Consider the following 20,386-nt stretch of genomic DNA (forward strand, 5'->3'; position numbering starts at 1 on the left):
TCACCCACTGCTCAGAGCATGTCCTTCCTCAAATCCTTTGACTGGCCTGCATTCATGAAATCAGGTTTAAGATTGTCTTCACTTTTAAGGCTCTGCACACCCACACCCACATCTGCTGTGGTATCTTTCCATCCCTCTGGTCCACATCACAAAATAGTGACCTCATTGTTCTACATTTTCTAGTCCATATTATTACTACTGCCATACCTGGAATGGCCTACCCTATTCTGTGCCAGGCTTCCATCCTCGAAGTCCCTCTTTAAAAGCCTGCAAGCCACTGTCAATATTCCCATCTATATAAAAATAAGTTATAATCTCCTCTACATCTTCAAGGCCCTTCTAAGTCTAGAGGATAAAAAAGGTATTTTTAAAGCATCCTAATGTTTTACAAACTCCTGGGTAGAGAGGTCAAGCTCAATGTGTTATCTAGGTCTTCCCTAGGAGAGAACCTAGAGTTCATCTCAACCAATAAGGAAAGCAGTTAGTACTAAATTACAATGTCAATAGTCTGAAATATCTTGAGTTACTTTAACTAAGCCATCTTTCTGATTAAAGGAAACTAAGTAACCAATGGAAGATCAAAGTTTATTTTTTTCTACCAGCATACAAAAACATATTGCACATCAAACAACCAAAATAAAATACTCTACTAAGGATTAACATATGTAGTTTATACAGAATAAACTTTCTGGAAATTGATCTTTTCAGTAGTTCAGGTTATGTCTTAATGGACATGACTAATTCAGCTTAGTGTTTTAACTAAAGCTATGTTTGATTTTTAAATACTGTACAGTTTAATAAATAAACCAAACAAAGCCTCAAAGTAGAACAGTCACTGCCAATGTCACCCAATATCCCTGCAGATTATGAGAATTTAACAAATGTATTCCAGTGGTCTGCAGTTTTTTTCCTCTACATACAGCATTTAAAAAACATGTATTAAAACAGACCAGTTTCCAGATTAAACTAATGGAGAAATTACAATTCAGTGCAAAATATTTTAGACTGCATTTCTTTCTAGTTTTCCTCAGGTGAAGAAGTGGTTGCATATTATTAAAAATGTAACAAAAGCAGCTAACGCTTTCATAAAGAATATTACATTAGGGACTCCCCCCACATCTTTGCCATATTTTGAAAACAAAATAACATTTCCTATAGCCAGCAAGTTTTTGTTTATTTAAATGTTACATATACTATCTCAAGGCACATCTGATGATATATTTATAACACAGTAGGTGTCAAAGTATGTTTAACATATGATTTCTTCAGGATCCCTCCCCTTTCTGAATTCCAAAATGGAGGAACTGAAAGTGCGGTGTCAAGACTGGCGATCCAGATTCTATCTTTGGCAAGCTTATACAAGCACTATTGTAAAATGTAATGTAAAAGAACTGTAAACTAGGAACTTCAGTTTATGAAACACCATTAAGCACTGCTTCTTCCTGATTATTTTCTTCTTCTTGTATAGTACTTGACTTCTCTTCTTCAGGACTAGGCTGTGGCTTAGAAGGTTCATCCCCAGAAGCATTAGCAGGGCCATTTATTGCTTTTTCTGAAGGGCCATGTTCTTCAATCACATCTTTTGCCTTTAAAAGAAAAAAGATTTAAAACACCTACTAGATACAACATGGAAAAACCCAATCATGGAGGTGTGTGCGCGCGGAGGAGCACAGTCCAGTGTGTTTTAAACATCAGAAGGGGAGCCAAGGTCACCTGAGTTCTAATCTTGGCTCGACACTAACTCCCTCATAGGAATTGCCACAGTGAATCAGACCAGTGGTCTATCCTATCATGAATAGTGGGCAACACCATGTGCTTCAGAGGAAGGTGCAAGAAACCCTGCAGTTGGCAGTTATGGAATAATCTATCCTCCAAGAAAGTTTCCTCCTAACCCCCAGTAATGAGAGTTTGGCTTAAGCTGCATTAGGTTTTATATCCCTTTCAAATCTCCTACTCCTTTTTAGTATTTACTAGTATAACTGGCTATTCTTGTTATCCCTATAAATAACTAATACCTTTTCAAATCCTGCTAAGCTTGTCATCTCAATAAATGGAAATATTCTGGGTGGGTGGAAATGTATTTCCTTTCTTCAGTTTGATTTTGCCCCCTTTAATGTCACTCAGTGCCCCCTTGTTCTGGTATTATGAAATGTTTGAATAGGTTCCCAGTTTACCATCTCTACACCATTCATTCTAGCCTCTCTAGCCTTATACAAGTCACTGAATCTCTGCCTTAGTTTCCCCATTTGTAAAATATAAAAAATAATCCTTATGACTCCTGTGACATGGGTATTATTCATAAAGTGCTTTGAAGATTTTTAAAAGAGCTTTACTGTTGGCTGGTGTCTAAGGAATTGGGGTAAGGACTTCTAATTTTAGAGTACTACATTAGATGCAGTAAATTCAACTTACTTATAACCTAAAAGTCTGACTTATAATTCAACAAGAGATGAAAGTCACTTTCTCTTGTGATGTTATAGTCATCTCAAACAGTTTCCTCTTTACAAAAGATAAAGTGGTTTTAAAACACCAGGATCTTCCGAAAGACCACCTGATTTCATAAATATTCTGCAAAATTTACGATTTTATAATTTGGATTGAAGATGGAAACAAAGTACTTTTGAGACCTATTTCAAACATACATTCACAACGTATAAATATATCAATTATATTATCAATAGGGTTTTTCATTCCCCAACTGTGAAAGACTATGAGCATTCCTATCACTAAAGAAGAGAGGGCAAAATAATGCAGCATATATTTTTTTTTAAAACTTTTGAGTTTTCTTCCTTTTTTCTTACCATTTCATTCTTGTTTTTGGCCAATGTTTCCCTTGGGAGGTTTCTTTGTCTACTCTGAGATTCAGCTCGTGATATGTAATCAGCTACTGTGACTGTGTGAGGGAAGAAAAATTAAAGATGCTGAAGCGTTACAAAATATTTTTCAGATTATTTCATGTTTAACAGTAAGCTAATTTGCTACTGCGCCATTGTTTAGGATTTTCTGCACTTTATGCATAAAATATAGATTTTATAGCTGATAAATATGTCTTATTTGTGAATCACCTAGCAACTCTTTGGGTGATTAAAAACTGTAATTAACTCAACAGTTAATTTATAATAATTTCATAGTAAAGATCAAATTATGTACTTGGATAACCATGCATGGCTTCCACTAAACCAGTGGTAGCTGAGCACAAATCTCTGCTTCTGTAGGCAGAATTTGGCTGTAATTAGGGTAAAAAATAATTCTAGTTTTGAGGTAGGTGTAGGCTAAGCAATCTGAAAAGAAGGACTATCACTGAACTCTCTTCATGACATAAAACACTTTAGATTGTAAGCACTCTGAGGAAGGGAATTTGTTTATATTGGTATATTTTACTGACTGGAAAGTGAAGTGGACACCTATGGTACCATATAAAATGTAAGGAAATTTTACTCTATGGTATCCCATAAATAGATTGAAGGGAGATTAAAAACATGGGAGGAATAGGTGAATTAGGGGAAAACAAAATTTTAAAATAAAGTATTTATTTCTTGCAGAGTTCTTCATGAACTAAGCACACCCTCCTGCTATTTCTTGTTCACTCCCGCAATTCAAAGGCAACTCTGTACTTCTAGAACACATATTTGTGATTATACATTTTGATGTGATAAACAACGAGGTGATGAACCTAAAGAAGTTACAGAGCTTATCCAATAATCTATTGTATAACAATTAATAATTATATTTAGCATTTGACAAACTCCAGCTAGCTATTTTTCTGGGTTTAATGGTGATAAAATGGTAAGACTTATATCAGTGTCCAAGCAAAATGTATTAATTTGGTCTCTATTCCATTATTATTAGACACTTCACAACTGCGTGCAACTGCTCAAGAGTTACCTAGTTTTGAGAACAATTCAGTTCTCAGTACTAGAAAAGGTGCTCCTTTAAAATCCTACTTTGCACCCAGTGGCTTACATACATGCAAAAGAACTACTTGCATGAATAGTTATGCATGTACTTAAGTCTTGTATGCACAAATATTCATCCAAACTGTGCAACAATAAGAGAAACATTACAACTAACTGTATCAAATGAAAACTAATTTTGTATATTGATTTTTAAACATTTGATTATTCAGTGAGCTTTTCTCATGTTCTCATAATTACCGTAAACTAATGGAATTTAAAAAATCACATTACAAAAGGAAAAGAAGATTCAATACCATCTCCTTCCATTTATTCCTATATTTATAAAAAAAAATTAGCAGGAGAGCATTATCCATGAGGACATTATAAAACTACAGATCCTTCACTATTACTCTCACAACTCAACATTGATCTGTCTTATTTTATTTACAAATATTTAATAATATAATAAAAGTTTATTCTGAACAACAGAAAAGCACAGTCTTCATTCAACTTCTGAAATATGGGGAGAAACTAAATTGGTTGAAAGCAAAATTGAGGGGTAGTTTGGGGTTTTTTTTTGTTTTTGAGTTTTTATTAAAGCATGTTTCAGTGAAGGGAAATGCTGTCATGGCATTTCAAATGTTGATTAATATTATATTTCTCATTTACAATAACCCCTGGTAAAGCTGAAGCTGAAATTGATTTTCTTACCAATCTATTTCCTTTGTAAGTACACATCTATGTATTATAGGACTAAAGAATGCTCATAAGTACTGAACTGTTTGGATTTATTTTTTTAAAAAGAGCACTGAAGCATGTGTTTCAGGAAAAACCTACACATATAAACAATGACATGACCCTCAGCAAACAGATGCAAGTAAAATAGTCACATTTTGAGCACAGCAGGATGGAAAACATCCCTGTAAATTTACCAAAATATCTTATGAATTTGCAGTCACACATTTTCTAGAACAGGTAACACTAAAATCAGAGAATTCACCTTTAAGATTTGAAGTGTTAGTACACATAAAAGAAATGCCTCAAACCACAGTACCAAAAAACCAGAAACATGCAATTTCATTTAAAATGTCTTTTTTCAATTTGTGGATGATTTATTAAGTCCATAAAAGTGAGGGACTGATAGAATTGGCTTGATACATGCATAGGGCAGGCAGATGTCATGTAAAAGCTCTCACATTCCTCTGCCAATGCACCTCAGTACTAACCCATGCCACCACTGCTGTTCCAAGCCATCTTCCTCTCACATGAAAAGAGCCAATCATGAAAAATTTAAAAATATTTGGTCATGTCACTTTCAGGGGGTTGCACAGGTGTAAGTGCAGAACATGTCCCAGTATTCTTACAGAGATTGATTCTGAACCACTGGAATCAATGGGAGTTTAGCCATTGACTTCAATGGGAGCGCAGCATCAGAAGCATAAACTGTATTTACAAGTAAAAAATTAAAATTTAAAGGACAATGAAAGTTAGTTTCATTAGACAGGTTATGAATTAAATATGTTCTGTTGTGAGAATTGTTTTTTGTCTTATACACAGTAGTCTTATTAGTTATTAAGTAATATTTATTTACAGTAGTGCAGCTATATATATATATTTATAGATATACATAAACAGCAGACACATGACATTCTTTCATGCTTTTGATCCGAGGTTACCCATAGCTCCACTCGAGTTACCTGGCTGTCTATCTTCTGCCTGACCCCTGAAGCGACGCCTGCGGCTACGATTGCGTCGCTGGGGTTTTTTGTCACTATCATCTGCAATTGCAAAGTTTACCATGAACTATTCTGACGATAAGACTGTTTTTCTTCAGCAGTTAAAGGATGGGCACAGATTGTTTTTTATTAACATGGAAAACAAAAGATGATATACTGAAAGAAAATGGTATTTTGAACTGGAAGCATTCAAAATTGATTAGAAATTTGATCTTTCACAGTTTGGTCCAGATTCAGTAAAAAAAACTCAAGCACATGCTTCATTTTAAGCATGCACTTAAGTTTACTTGCTGAATCAACGCCTACATGCGGTTTCTGAACATATAATAAATCAAATATAAACTGCTACTAGACTACTAACAAGCTGATCTTCGGCCCCGCATCATTGGAAAGTTAAGTCTTCTTTACATTTGCAATAAGATTTGTCTGACTTCAATGTTACCACAAAACAGATGATTCCTCAGTGGGTAATTTTATACTTTTGATATTTGAGACACAACAATTATATTCTGGATACTAGCCCCTTGTTCCTCAAGGCTCAGATCCAGGAAAGCACCCCATTCAGGGCAGCACTTATGCAAATATTGATGAAGTGAATGGGGCTTATTCAGGGAAAGCACTTAAGCATAGGCTGAATGGGGTCAGACATAAACAGGTGTTTACGTGCTTTCCTAAATTGAGGTTCAAATTGCCAAGGGTTAAGGAAGTAGAATTCTGACCCAAGGAGAACCACGAGCGCCTTGTTTCTCTAATCAGCCTCAGAAGGCACTAATTAAAACAGCAGTACTGACAGGAACCAAAGCAGACCCACAAAGTCTCTCTTAGCCAGAAGTATTATGGACATTGTATAGGATAGCAGTAGAGACGAGTAAGAGAAGGAAACCTCATGGTACTTCCATGCATGTGGAAGACTTTTCACCAAAAGAGAAAAGGTTAGATAATACATTAATAATTATTTTTTTAACCCATAACACTTACACAGCCGATTCAGAACAATCTTTTGTGAGATAACTCATTCTGTGGTTCTGTTTCCCAACTGATAACATACCTAAGCCATTCTCATTAACAGAAGCAGTGTCAGATTCCGTCATTCCATCCATCAGAACAGCATCTTCATCAGTCCTTCGCCTGCGTGACCGCCTACGACGGTTAGTACTGTGATGAGATTCACTGGCATCAGTGTCCACAGTCTGGTCTGACTCTGTGTTATCAAGTAAGCTGTAAGGGTTGCTGTCCGGATCTTTAAGCACTAAATATCATATGGAAAAAGGTCCATCTAAGACAAACTTCAGTTACAAATAGTGGGTCATATTGACTTCTTTATACATTTTAAACTACAAAAATGTATAAAATCATGCAGTACATTGCCATACGTAAAAGTTATGGTTATATGCTAATTACTCTGGGCTTTTTCACTAGTTACGATAATCCAACAGGGTGTATTCTAGAGCACCACAGCACAGGAGAACACATCAGAATATCATCAAGAGACCCTCAATGTAGTATTTAAAAGAAACTTTTAGAAGATTAGTTTTTAATCCATTTATTTGCTGAACGGCCCTCTACACCTAGTTAGCAGATACATACATGTGGGGGCTTCCAATGTCACCGCCCTGCTCACTTGCTCACCAGACAGGAGTGTGGGAACCGCCATGGGTAGGAACTGTTCAGCAGTGCCCTGCAGCCAGGGGCTTGTCCTCCTCCTGGCAATCCTAGCAGAGGGTCTCTGCTCCACTGGGCCAGGACTGCAACCTCCCTTACACATTGTGCCCAGGTGTCTTGGGCCTTTTGGCCATGCAGAGAGCCCCTTGGAGGTCTGGTGTTAGTGCTGAGAGCCCCCTGCAGCCACGCTGTCAGCACTGACCTAACCTTACCCTTACACCTACCCCCCTTAATTTCTAGGGACTGTAAAAATAAATACATATAGTTAAAAATAAAAATCAAACAGTAAAAATTAGAAAAAAATCAAAAATCAAATTCATCCAAGTCTAATTATCTGTGTAGGCTGGTGAAGAGTGAGGACTGGGAGTTAGGGAGAGATGGGATGAAAAGCAAAGCCCTTAAACTTTTTCACAACATGGTGTATAAAACATGCAAATCCTGACATGATTGTACACGATTGACATGATCCAACTGTAAATATCTAAATTTTGATAGTTGGTTTGCAATATACAGCCTGCTATTTTTAAAAAAGCTGCAATATTTCAAAAAAAATATACACATACTTTAAAATAGTGATTTACTTAATTTAAGAAGAAAAAATACAGCCAGTTGCCTAAGATAAAAATTAAACCCAAAATATATTTCAACACACTACCAGAGCTAATGGATGACTTCCCACCACGTGATCCACCACGTCCACGACCCCCAGAAATACTACGCCCTCTTCCTCCAGAACGTCTTCTGCTGTCCCGCTGATGTCGGCTCTCCCGCTCATCTTCTCCTGCCAGTGACCAATCGCTCAGTTCATCTTTTCTCTCGGATTCCGTTTCAGAGGGATTAGACAGCTCAGAGTTTGTACCTTTAACAGTATAAAAAAGAAAAACAAAGAGATGGACATGAAATTTGTGGCCATATTCTAGCTTCAGATGCACACAGGAATCCCACTGACCACAGGAATTCACGTGTATCTGATATCAAAATATGGTTTTTAGGTTTTAACTGATATTTACCAACTCTCTAGAAGACTCTTAGTTTTGTTTTGGAATATGAGAAACGTGGTCAACGATTTATTATGCAATTTTAGTGATTTACAAGTGCATTTCATGCATAATGTACATTATTTTGTCTTTCTGTACGTGGACACACAAGCACTGACAGATTAATTCCATCTATATATACACACATGTGGGCTATATGATCCAGTTTCTAGGCAACTTCTCTAAAAATTCCAAGGGACAATTTTATCACCTTATAGAGTTGCTAAGCAACTACTCAGTCATGCAACTACTGTAACGTTGGTTTGAACAATTTAACTACTACGTTAAGTTATAGTCATAAATCTCAATCTGATACTTCTGGGTAACAAACTCTCCATAATTTTTTATTGGATTAAAAATACAACTCCTGCCTTTTTAAGCACTCAGACACTGAAGTAATCAGGAATGAAAATATTTTGGCCACTTGTGATTCTCGTATGAAGGTACAACACCTTGAAAATTGAACTCCCGGAGATAAAAGAGTTTGTTATGTACTACATCAAGATACTGCCAACTGTACAACACCCATTCCAGTTTAGTACACAATTCACCAAGAGTACAAAATGGAGACACAAGACTCCACACGCTGTCCCAACTCTGAGCACCTGCTCCACAGCTCCCATTGGACAGGAACCACAGCCAATGAGAGCTGCAGGGATGGCACCTGCGGGTGGAGTCAGCGTGCAGAGCCACATGGCTGTGCCCCGCCTAGGAGCTGAACATACTGGCTGCTTCTGGGGAGCCCCCCCCCCACCACAAAGTAAGCACCACCCAGAGCCCTCACCCATTCCTGCATCCCAACCCCCTGCCTCGGCCCTGAGACCCCTCCCACACCCAAACTCCTGCTGCTGCTGGGGTGGAGAGGTGCAATGGCCCGAGACTGCCCCAGCAATGGCCGGCGTGGCTGACTCGGAGGCTGCCCAAGCAGAGCAGGTGGCCCCAGGTCCAGTCACACCAGCCGCTTTACAAGTCACAGAGGTCCTGGAAAGTCATGGAATTCATGACTTCCGTGACCTCTGTGACAGACTCGCACCATTAGCTGTAAGTAACACATCTAAAAATGAAATATATATTAAAAAATAAACCACAGCATCATTTTCCTGGGCAGAAGTTTGCATACCTGTTCTGTAATTTAAAAATACTCACCATAACCAGACGTATAATTGGGGCCTCTGCGACCTCTCCCTCTTCCACTATATGACCTGGACCCTTGTACTGAGGAGAGAGTACTCTCATCAGTAGTGTACCCCTTTTCCTTTTCAGGACCTCTGGTGGAAGGTGGTCTGAAACCCATACCAATCTGACGCAGTTGTTCATCAATCTGGAGCCTCTCCATCCTTAGCTGTTCTACTTCCTATATTCAGAGAAGATAAAATCATAACCAGTTTTACAGGATTATTACGTGTTGTTAGAAAGTGAATCCAATCCTCGGTGTCATTTTAGCAGAGTATGTTTAACAGGTTTTCGGATCTTTCAGTACCAATCAATATTACGTCATCTATTTGATAGTTGTCTGAAGGCCACTGAAAGCCTTATGTAGCAGTGTATTTACTTCCCTTATGCTTCATTAATGCTTAGTTCCTTTTTTATGCTCTGTGCTTAGTTAAGCTGGAGTCAGCGCATCACATGCAAAAACAAGTTACCTGAACCATAACTATTGTTTTTCAAGATATGTTGTGCGTATATATATTCCACATCAGTACACTGGGCACGCACAAACCTAGAGTTAGAGACTTTTAGCTAGCATTATCTGTCAGGGTGGCACGTGTGTGTTGCACCTGCTCAAGCTGTTGATTGGAAATATAAAGGGTGGGGCCACCTTGACCCCTACTTCAGTTCTAACAGGAATCCTGACGTCTTCAACTCTGATGTAGCAGGAAAGGAACGTAGGTTGTGGAATATATATGTGCACAACACATCCTGAAGAAAAATAGTCGTACAGTTAAGTAACAGTTTCTTCTCTTTCAAGTGACTGTGCACAAATATATTCCATTTTAGGTGATTCCAAAGCAGTACTCCTTAGGTGGTGAGAACTGAGAGCATATTTGAACATGAGCTGAAGAACAAACTTTCCAAAGTCTGCATCAACTCTAAAAGATGTTGTAATGGCACAGTGTCTTGTGAAAGAGTGAATCAAAGTCCATATGCAGGGCAGCCACAGGTCCATGACCGGGATGTTTAAAAATGCTGCAGAGATAGCCTCACCTCTGGTGAAATGAGCCAGAATGCTCTCTGCAGGTGTGATGTTGGCCAGATTGCAACAAGCTCTGATGCAGAATGATATTCAGTTACAGATCATCTTGTGCAGAAGCCACCTAACTGATTTTATCACTACTAAGAACGCTGTCTTTGCAAACAAGTAAGGGCTCTAGAGCCCATGAGCCAGATACTATGGGGAGCTCCAATTAATAGCCACATACACTGAGGAGCAACAGAGAAGGGATGAGGATGACTCTGCCCTTTTATACCCTTGGTCCATAGCACAAGGAAGCACATGTGCTGCTCTGATGAGTAATGCTAGCTTGCAGTCTCCAATTTGAGTGCACTGGCCATACGCACACATAATAAAGAATTACATACATGTACAATCACTCAACGGAGAACATATGTTAAAACATTAAGATTGCACTGTTAAGTTAGGACACGCAAAAAATGTACATTAAAACACATTATCTCTGCTTCCCTGCGTGTCTGCAAGGCAATATGATGAATTTTGAGATCACACACTTTTTATCAAATATACACAACAGTGTTCTCCTGCAGCCTTATTAACCTTATTTGTATTTTAGATAACCTGTGATCACATGCATTACGTTGGTGTTAAATTATATGTGCAAGGGAACAAAGTTGAAGCCATACATCCAACCTTAGGGCTAATCTTGAAAGGAACTGAATTTCTGCTATACCCACTGAAGTAAAGGTGTTACTCAAGAACGTAAGTATAAATTGATGATTTCCTCTAATAAGCATTTCCAAAATTCAGATAAAAACATACCTTCAGATAGGCAATATGGTATTCTAAAAGAACTTGGACATTTCCAATGTTTTCTTTAGTGCCAACAAATACGAATGGGACCATTCCCTGTAGAAACAAAACTCTATAATCATTCTCAAAAAGAGAAACACATTATCAAAACCACAAAAGGAACAAATTATCTGCCTAAGTAATGTGAATAAATGACAAATACCACTCATAACAATGTAGCCTGGACCTTGGGCTGTATCCACCATACACTAGATACAGTCAGGGGAAGGAGGCAACAGTGAGACATTTCTGCACTTCTCTGAACCTTGGACTGCTATAAGTTAGAGAAGCTTCAGGATTGGTTTAATTTATGCTTGGCTGCCTATGGCCCCAGGAAGCCATTTCAGCAGCTGCAGACTGCTGGGGCATGGGGATGGTCAGGCCATACCACTTTCCAGCCATGCTCACTGCACTAGTTGCCAGCACAGGAGTAGCTGCGGTGATTTTATGCCATTCCCAAATTCCCCCCAAAAGGGAGAATCCTTCAATAGCTAGTTAAACCAGCTTTTCAGCACACATGAACCTTAAAGGGATCAAAGTTCTAACTCTAGGTTTTCATTATATATATAATATCATGAATGAAGAGTGTAGCAACTACATGACAACTGTGCAGGTGATCAGGTATTTGTGGGAGAAATGATACTGCAAATCAAATAATGTGTTATTGAGAAATATATGATTATTTAATCAACTTTCCTGAGTTGCTGAAATTTAAATGTAAATTTATTGCTGGTGAAAGGTGCTCGTTTGACAGTCCTGGTGAGTGAAGTCCTCTGTACATCCACAGAATAGGTACAGCACTGGCAGCTGCGCTGTTATCTTCCTCTACTCTGACCCACAAATGTGCCTCAACCAAAACCTACAAGGATCATCCTTAAGGTAATTCAGTGTCCAGAGCCAGTGCTTTGGCCTTTCTCCTGGGAATGCCAAGAAGAGTCCCTCCCATCTAGTGTCAATTCTAGTAGTTTTTGTGATATGGATACCAGTTGACCGGCAACTGACTGAGACCAAAATAATATCTCATAGGCAACCAAACAGCCATTAGATACTAACAACCTGGGCTATACATGAAATGGAGATCCCAAACTAACCCACTGGCTGATCCAGTACCTCACCCTTTCCCCGACTCGTCAACTTTCTACGAATACTTTGCTAATATTAAACAGATAGTAAACAGTATCGCCTTTGCTCCTTCCAAAACCATTTGTTAACAAATTTCATTAATGTAGTTTTCAAAAATACAAGTTTAATAGTTGAAGGAAAGATTAAATAACTCACATCTTCCCTGGGCAGCTTGTTTTCATTGTCCCCTTCAATTCTCACCCGGACAACTCCAGACTTGTCTACAATCTCCTGAATCACTTTTCCATTTTTTCCAATAACTTTTCCTTGAGGGGAGGAAAATAGCTATCTTTGAACTAATGCTTCAAAGTTTTCTTTAACATAGTTTCCTTGTCATTTCCAAGTTACAAATTCTAAAACAGTAATAGCAATCAAATAAAAGCGTACTTTATGAGCCCAGTTATCCACTACCTTGGACTTTATGTCACATTTTTCACCTACTTTACAAAGGTGCAAATGACAACACAAGGTACCAGTGGGAGAATGAATGCAGTGTACAAATCAGATATTTGTCATAGATGGTGGCTGCTGGATTCAGATTAGGTTCAACTGTGAGGTTGAATCAGGGCTAGGATTCAATGGCACTATAATTTTACAAGTTCTTCTTGCTTTATTTCAATGTATCTGAACCGGAACCAGGAAACATAAGATTCCTATAGAATGGAGCCAACCCAGAATTTAAATAAGTCCTTCTGAAACAGAGATCTTTCAGATCTACAGTCATACCACCTCATGAGATTTGACAATGATCTTGTCAAATCTCATGAGATAAACAGTGTTGGGACATACAGTAGTAATTCTTTTATAACTGACTTCCAAAATTGGGGATATTTTCAGTAGCTGGAACTGATGATTCAGTAGATCGCACTCCTCTCCTAGTACTAAACCCACGACGAGTATGATGTTAGAATTACTCTGTTTCATGAGACATCTTTTATTAGAGGAAATATAAAACTGAAGTACACTGGGACAAGGAGCTTTAGGGAAATGTGTGTTTTATCTTGAAGAGAAAGTGGGAAGCAACCTTTATTTTTTAACAGCTTAAGAGACAGGAATTATCCTAATCATAGAACCACAGAAATTTAGGGCTGGAAGGGACCTTGAGAAGTCATCAAGCCCACTCCCCTGCACTGAGGCAGAACCAAGTAAACTTAGATAATCTCTAACAGGTGTTTGTCCAACTTGTTTTTAAAAGTTTCCAAAGATGGGTACTCCATGACCACCCTTAGAAACCTATTTCAAGGCTTAACTACCTTATAGTTAAAACATTTTTCCTAATATCTAACATACATCTTCCTTGCTGCAGATTAAGACCATTACTTCTTGCCCTATCTTCATTGCACATGCAGAACAATTGATTCTCTTTGTAACAGCCCTTAACATAGTTGAAGACTTAGGGAGGACCTGATAACAGTCTTCGTTTCTCAGGACTAAACATGCCCAGTTTTTTTAACCTTTCCTGATAGGTCAGGTTTTCAAAACTTATCATTTTTGTTGCTCTTCTCTGGAATCTTTTCAGTTTGTCCATATCTTTCTTAAATTGTGGTGCTTAGAATTGGACACAGTGCTCCAGCTGGGGACTCACAAGCTCTGAGTAGAGCAGTACAACTACTTCCTGTGTTTTACATACAACATCCTGTTAATACACCCAAAATATTAGCCTTTTTGCAGCTGCATCATATTGTTGACTCATTCAGTCTGTAATCCACTAGAACACCCAGATCCCTTTACCACTAGTTATTCCCCATTTTGCAGTTGTGCATTTGATTTTTCCATCCTACTTCGCACTTGTCTTAGTATTGAATTTCATCTTGTTGAATTCAAACCAACTCTACAATTTCTCAAGGTCATTTTGAATTTTAAACCTGTCCTCCAAAGTGCCTTCAAGTCCTTCCAGCTTGGTGTCATCTGAAATTTTTTTAAGCATACTCTCTACTCCATTATTCAAGTCATTAATGAAAATACTGAATGGTACTAGACCCAGGACTGACCACTGCGGGACCCCACTAGATACGCCCTACCAATCTGACAACAAACCATTGATCAGTACTCACTGAGTATGGTCTTTCACCTAGTTATGCATCCATCTTATAGTAATTTCAATCACATTTCCCTAATTTGCTTATAAGAATCATGTGGAACTGTGTCAAAAGCCTTACTAAAATCCAGGCATATCACATCTACTGCTTTCCCCCATCTACTAGGTGAGCAATCCTATCAAAGAAAGAAATTAAGTTGGTTGGGCAAGATCTGTTCTTGACAAATCCATGCTGACTATTCCTTATAACTAGGGCCAGTGTTTTCCAGCAATGAAAACAAGAGTAATTTCAGATTTTCAAAGCTGTACATTTTGGAAATTCAGAATATGCATTACATTAATGAAAAAAAATATTGTATTGTAATACTGAGGGCTAGAGTCAGCTGCGTGCTGAGGGGAGGGGGCAGGAGTCAGCTGTATGCAGGGGAGGTGAATGGGGAAGAGGTGCTGTGGACACTGCCAAAGCAGGTGCAAGCATCGTCTGTTCTGCAGCATGGTGAAGAAGCCCAGTGCCATGCTGCCAAGTGCCCTGCCTGCCCAGGGGAAGCTCCTCAGAGGTTTTGCGGAGCACAAGCCTGTGTGAGGAGGGGAGAAGCTGGCAGGGAGTCTCAACAGCAACCAGTCTCCAGCTTCTGCCCTGCACCCTGGGGATGAGGCAGGTGGGTTGCCAGATTTCTACTGCATTAACAGCCCAAAGTCACTTAAAACCTGGCCTAATCTGTTTACTGACACAAAGTGGGGGATGCTCAAGAGGTGTGCCTATACTAGGAGGAGGTATGGGGGGGTTACTGGTGGGAGTATTTGGGGGGGATCCTGGAGGAAGGTGTGTGTGTGCTGGGAGGGGATATTGGAGGGGGTGCTGAAGAGAGTACCTGTGGCCTCACATTTGAGGTTGGGGGCAGTGTCACGATCCCTGTCATGGTGGCTGGTGCAGGCGCAGGATGTAGCGCCAGCCCATCAGTCAGTGCCTCCCTGCAAGCCTCTCCCCCTCCCCAGGGCGGGGAGCCACAGCTTGGCCCTGTCACCCCTCGCAGACAGAAATCTGGTTAGGGCTATGACCTGTGCCCCACCCACGTATCATCTCTGCTCCAGCCTCTGCCCTGGAGAAGATTCAGGTGTCTTCAGGCAGAAATCTGTGTGTGTGTGAGACCCCATGTGCCTTGCCCACCCTCTGATCGGGGAGTCCCAAAAAAACTGGCAATTTCTGGCTCGGCTCTACTTATAAGTTTATCATCATCCAGGTACTTACAAACTCATGGTTTAATAATTTGCTCCTGTACCTTTCCAGGTATTGAAGTTAGGCTGACTGGTCTATAATTCCCCAGGTCCTCCTTGTTCCCCTTTTTAAAGATAGGTGGTGCTATCTTTGCCTTTCTCCAGTCTTCTGAGACCTTTCCTGTCCTCCAGGAGTTCTCAAAGATAACTGTGAGCAGCTCTGAGATTGTGTAAGGGTACTTAAGGAACCAGCTGAAGCATACATTTTTACAGTTTTAGGAATTTCATCCATAAAAAACTATTTCTGCCCCCAGATTAAAAAACTAAATTAAAAGGACACGATACCTCAAGAATGATTAGAATACATGAAAGGATGTGACTATCATATTGTTGCTTGTATATACTGCAGCACACCATGCAAAACGCATAACCAATCAACTAGGACCAAGCATTAGACAATGGTATCTTAGTTGAATCATCATGCCATTCTTAGGGTTCAAAGGAAATTATTTTCTTTTAAACTTAATTTCGAAAAATTATTTTCAACATTCATTTTTAAGAGGATTTTTTAGGTTCCATTCTCCCCACCCCCATTTATCATTTTAAACTTTACACAAGCAGGGAATTTAAAAGCATATGACTGCAGAAGTCTGAATCTGTTATGAATTTCAAAATGTAACCATAATATCTAAGCATGCTATTTAATATTTTTTAAATTAATTACAAGATAGAATTGACAATAAGCTATCCACATATATAATAGGAATGTTGAAAATACCTATTGTTATTTCAAAGGTTTTAGTTTCTGAGTGAAGGGAGAAAGCTGTCAAATACTGGCATCTAAGTTTTCTATGCATAGTCATACTGAACAGACTTTCTTTTCTCAAATTTTCAAGTGTTTTAAACTTTCAGCAGTATTACATACCAACAAGATTTCTGGGAACCTGAATAAAATCTTCCACAAATTCCAAGTAACTTCTAGCTTTTTTTACTGCATCAGCACTCTAGAAATGAACACAACAGAAGTTTATTTTGAATGCAATATGTTAAAAAAAAGCCCTGTTACAACAGCTGGAAAACCTCCAGACAATAGCAGGAATGAGATTAAATTAATCTAGTTTTGAACTAAATGTTAGAGGAATAACCGAGTTTAAAAAGTTCAGGAACAAAACAGTGGCAAGAGAGTGGCATAAATAGTAAAAAAAAACCAATGTTTATACACTACTTAAAACAACGTTTTTATATGCTGCAATTTACCACAATTAAAACAAATTGTCAAAAATACCCCCTTTATGTTATCTTGCTCATTGAATTTAGAGAGACCATCAATTCGGAAGGATATATATTCTTTTATCCCTAAAATGGCGCACACAATTTCTGAACCGATATGCTTGTATAAAAATATCTATATAACCAACATCACAAAGAAAAAACAAATATCGGGGGTAGCCGTGTTAATCTGAACCCACAAAAAAAACCAAAGAGTCCGGTGGCACATTAAAGACTAACAGAAAAGAAAGAAGAAAGGTAAAGAAAAAATGATTACCTACCCTTCTCTAATTGTTGTTCTTTGAGGTGTTGCATGTGTCCATTTTATCTTGTGCACTATTGTCAGATAATTTTTTTCCCCTCAGTGATACCCGCTGGGGTGGTCCAAGCACCCCCTGTCACTTTGCACCACCATGTGCAGGTAGAAGAGGGCAGAGCCATTCCCAGCTCCCCTCAGTACCTTTGAACCGAACAGACTCCAATAACGAGGGAGCAGGCGGGTGGGTCATGGAATTTCAACACAACTCAAAGAACAACAGTTACTGAATGGTAGGTGCTGTTTTTTGTTCTTCAGTGCTTGCACATGTCCATCCCATTGTAGGTAACTCACAAGGAGACAAACATGGAGGTAACTATAAGACCTCCCTGTGAAGAAGTAGGACTGTTCTTAATGTTTCCTCTGAATACTGTGTGGGTGCCTCAGTTTCTGGATGACATGCTGTCTCCTGGCAACTAATGACCAGGGCCCTTCCCCCCTGTAAGAGGATGCTAAAGGTGTGGGAGAACAAAGAGATCAGGTGACCTCCTGGCCCAAGAAAGAAACTCAGAGAAGGAGGGGCTGGAGGGGGTCAGTTTGGAGCTGGCTGGGGATGGGAAGTGAGGGCAGATGGGGCTGTCTGGCTTGCTGGGCCCCAAAATGGACCCGGCCGAGGGTCCCGTTCTCTGTACCTACAAGCTCTGTTTTAGATCGTGTTCCTGTCATCTAATAAACCTCAGTTTTACTGGCTGGCTGAAAGTTACATCTGACTGCGAAGTGAGGGTGCGTGCAGGACCCTCTGACTTCCCCAGGACCCCACCTGGGTGGACGTGCTGTGGGAAGCGCACGGAGGAGCATATGCTGAAAGCTCCAAGGTCAGACTCAGGAAGGTAAAGCCATGTAAGCTTCTTGCCCTGAAGACAGTCTGCTCCAAGGGAGAGGAGTCTCCCCAAAGTCCTGACTGGCTTTGTGGGGAGCAGTTCCAGAGCATCGCCCGGGGATTCCGTGACAATCCCATCTGAAACTGGGATTGTCCCTGGACTGACAGGAAATGGCATAATACAAAGCAAATGTGTAAGCAGATGACAACAAGTCACTGCTTTACAAATGTCCATTATAGGTACTTGCACCAAGAAAGCTGTTGATGTTGCCTGTGCTGTAGTAGAATGCACCAATATCCTAACTGATGGGGTTAGATTAGCCAACCAGTAGCATAAATGAATCCATGAAGAGATCCCAGATGAAATCATCTGAGTAGTCACTGGACTGCCCTTAGCTCTGTTTGTAATCACAACAAACAACTAAATAGAAGACCTAAAGGACTTAGTATGCTCCAGATAGAAAACTAGAGCCCTTCTGGCATCCAACAAATGCAGTCTCTCCTCATCTCTATTAGTGTGAAGTTTTGGAAAGAAAGTTGGCAAATAGACTGCCTGGTTAACATAAAAATCAAATTTCAGAGTAGCAGCAGTGTTAGTCTATATCTGCAAAAACAATAGGAGTACTTGTGGCACCTTAGAGACTAACAAATTTATCTGAGCATAAGCTTTCGTGGGCTACAGCTCACTTCATCGGATGCATGCAGTGGAAAATACACTGGAATATATATACACACATACATACACACACACACACACACAGAACATGAAACAATGGGTGTTACCATATACACACTAATGAGAGTGATCAGTAAATCAGACTACCTTAGTGAGAAGTTTTGGGTGAGGGTGAAGATGAACCTTATCCCTATGGAAAACAGTATAGGGAGAGTCTGATGCTAGGAGTTAACTCTCTCACCCCTCTGGCTAAGAAAATGGCCACTAGAAATGTTACTTTCGTAGAGAGGTGCAGCAGAGAGCAAGCTGCAGTTACAAGGGGTTCGGAAGGTGGGTTCATCAATTCTACTAGGTCCTGGGAAATCTTAAGGAGGGATGGGATCTTGCACGTGTGGATACATGACCAAACTCAGAGGATTTTTCTGAAGCAGGTTGTGTGGTATGAAGACAGTTTGGACATGTCACATTTTCTCATTCCCCAGCATTCTGCACTATAAAGTAATATTGAAAGTACAAAGCTCTGATAAATTTTGAGTTTGGTGTTGGTGTTGTGTTTCAATGATTTCCAGACTGTATTTAAGCTCCTGAAGGTGTTCCTGGGTTTATGGATTTTGTTCTGAATGTCCTAGCTTGTTCCACCATCCTAGCTGATGGTGCTGCCCAAGCATGTGAATGTTTCTACACTGGTGAGAATATAATATTCTATCTATACTGGTGATGGTGAGGCAATATTAAAGATCATGATATCTGTCTTATTGCGGCTGATTTTCAGTCCAATTTGCTGACTGAATGAGTTGAGTCAAGTTGTTGGGTTTTTTTGTATATGGTGTTGAGTATGTGATAGGAGAGTGAGATCATCTGCCAGGTCCAGGTCTTCAAGGGATGAGAAGGGTGTCCATGACCATGCATGGGCCAGGAAAAACCTGTAATTTCATAACTTTCCAGTACTTGACTTGGCAACCTAAATAACTAACACTTTTTTTTTCTTTAATGTAATTTCCTAGGAGTTCTTTTGTTTAAAGAGTAAAAGCCAATTCTGTTCTGTGCAACTGTAATAAGCCTCCATTATGCATTTATCGGCAGGGTTTCAAACCCTGAATGTTCAGCATAAGATGGACACCACTTGAGCTACAGAACTATTTCCATAAACTGGCAGTAAGAAAAAAGGCTTCCAAAAGGAGGAAATGATTGGAAAAAGTCACTATGGGTCTGAGGAGTGGTCGAGGTAAGTCTAGACAGGCTCTCTCCCACCTGGTGCTTATATCTTCCCTGGTGCCTCCACAGAATGGGGGAGTAGGCACAGTGGGGCCATGTGGTAGGGATTATCATAGAAACATAGGGCTGTTAGGAACCTCAAGAGGTCATCTAGTACAGCATGCTGCACTGAGGCAGGACGACATAAACCTAGACCATCCCTGACAAGTATTTTAAGACCAGGGTAGACAAAATCTCCAATGACAGGGATTCCACAAACTTCCTTGGAAGCCTATTTCAATGCTTAAATATTCTTATCATTAGAAAGTTTTTCCTAATATCTAACCTAATCTTCAGTGCTGCGGATGAAGATGACTGCT

The 20,386-nt window shown here is 39.5% G+C and overlaps 1 protein-coding gene across 5 annotated transcripts in view; it reads right to left on the reverse strand.

The window, feature by feature from the left end:
- Window positions 1–568: 568 nt before the first annotated feature.
- Window positions 569–20,386, reverse strand: part of FXR1 (FMR1 autosomal homolog 1) — a 69,815-nt gene continuing 49,997 nt past the window's right edge. The window contains exons 9-17 of one of the 5 annotated variants that reach the window (XM_032783891.2): window positions 16,657–16,735; window positions 12,635–12,744; window positions 11,327–11,413; window positions 9,478–9,685; window positions 7,950–8,153; window positions 6,681–6,833; window positions 5,573–5,674; window positions 2,802–2,893; window positions 569–1,586 (exon numbers count right to left, since the gene is read on the reverse strand). In XM_032783891.2, the coding sequence (XP_032639782.1) occupies window positions 1,413–1,586; window positions 2,802–2,893; window positions 5,573–5,674; window positions 6,681–6,833; window positions 7,950–8,153; window positions 9,478–9,685; window positions 11,327–11,413; window positions 12,635–12,744; window positions 16,657–16,735 (1,209 nt within the window). In that variant the 3' untranslated portion in view covers window positions 569–1,412. Of the gene's footprint in view, window positions 1,587–2,801; window positions 2,894–5,572; window positions 5,675–6,680; window positions 6,882–7,949; window positions 8,154–9,477; window positions 9,686–11,326; window positions 11,414–12,634; window positions 12,745–16,656; window positions 16,736–20,386 lie in introns of all 5 variants that reach the window. The other 4 variants (XM_032783882.2, XM_032783874.2, XM_075068373.1 and 1 more) reach the window with 4 other exon arrangements.

The sequence above is a fragment of the Chelonoidis abingdonii genome, chromosome 8 (genome assembly GCF_003597395.2).
Source record: "Chelonoidis abingdonii isolate Lonesome George chromosome 8, CheloAbing_2.0, whole genome shotgun sequence".
NCBI lineage: Eukaryota > Metazoa > Chordata > Testudines > Testudinidae > Chelonoidis > Chelonoidis abingdonii.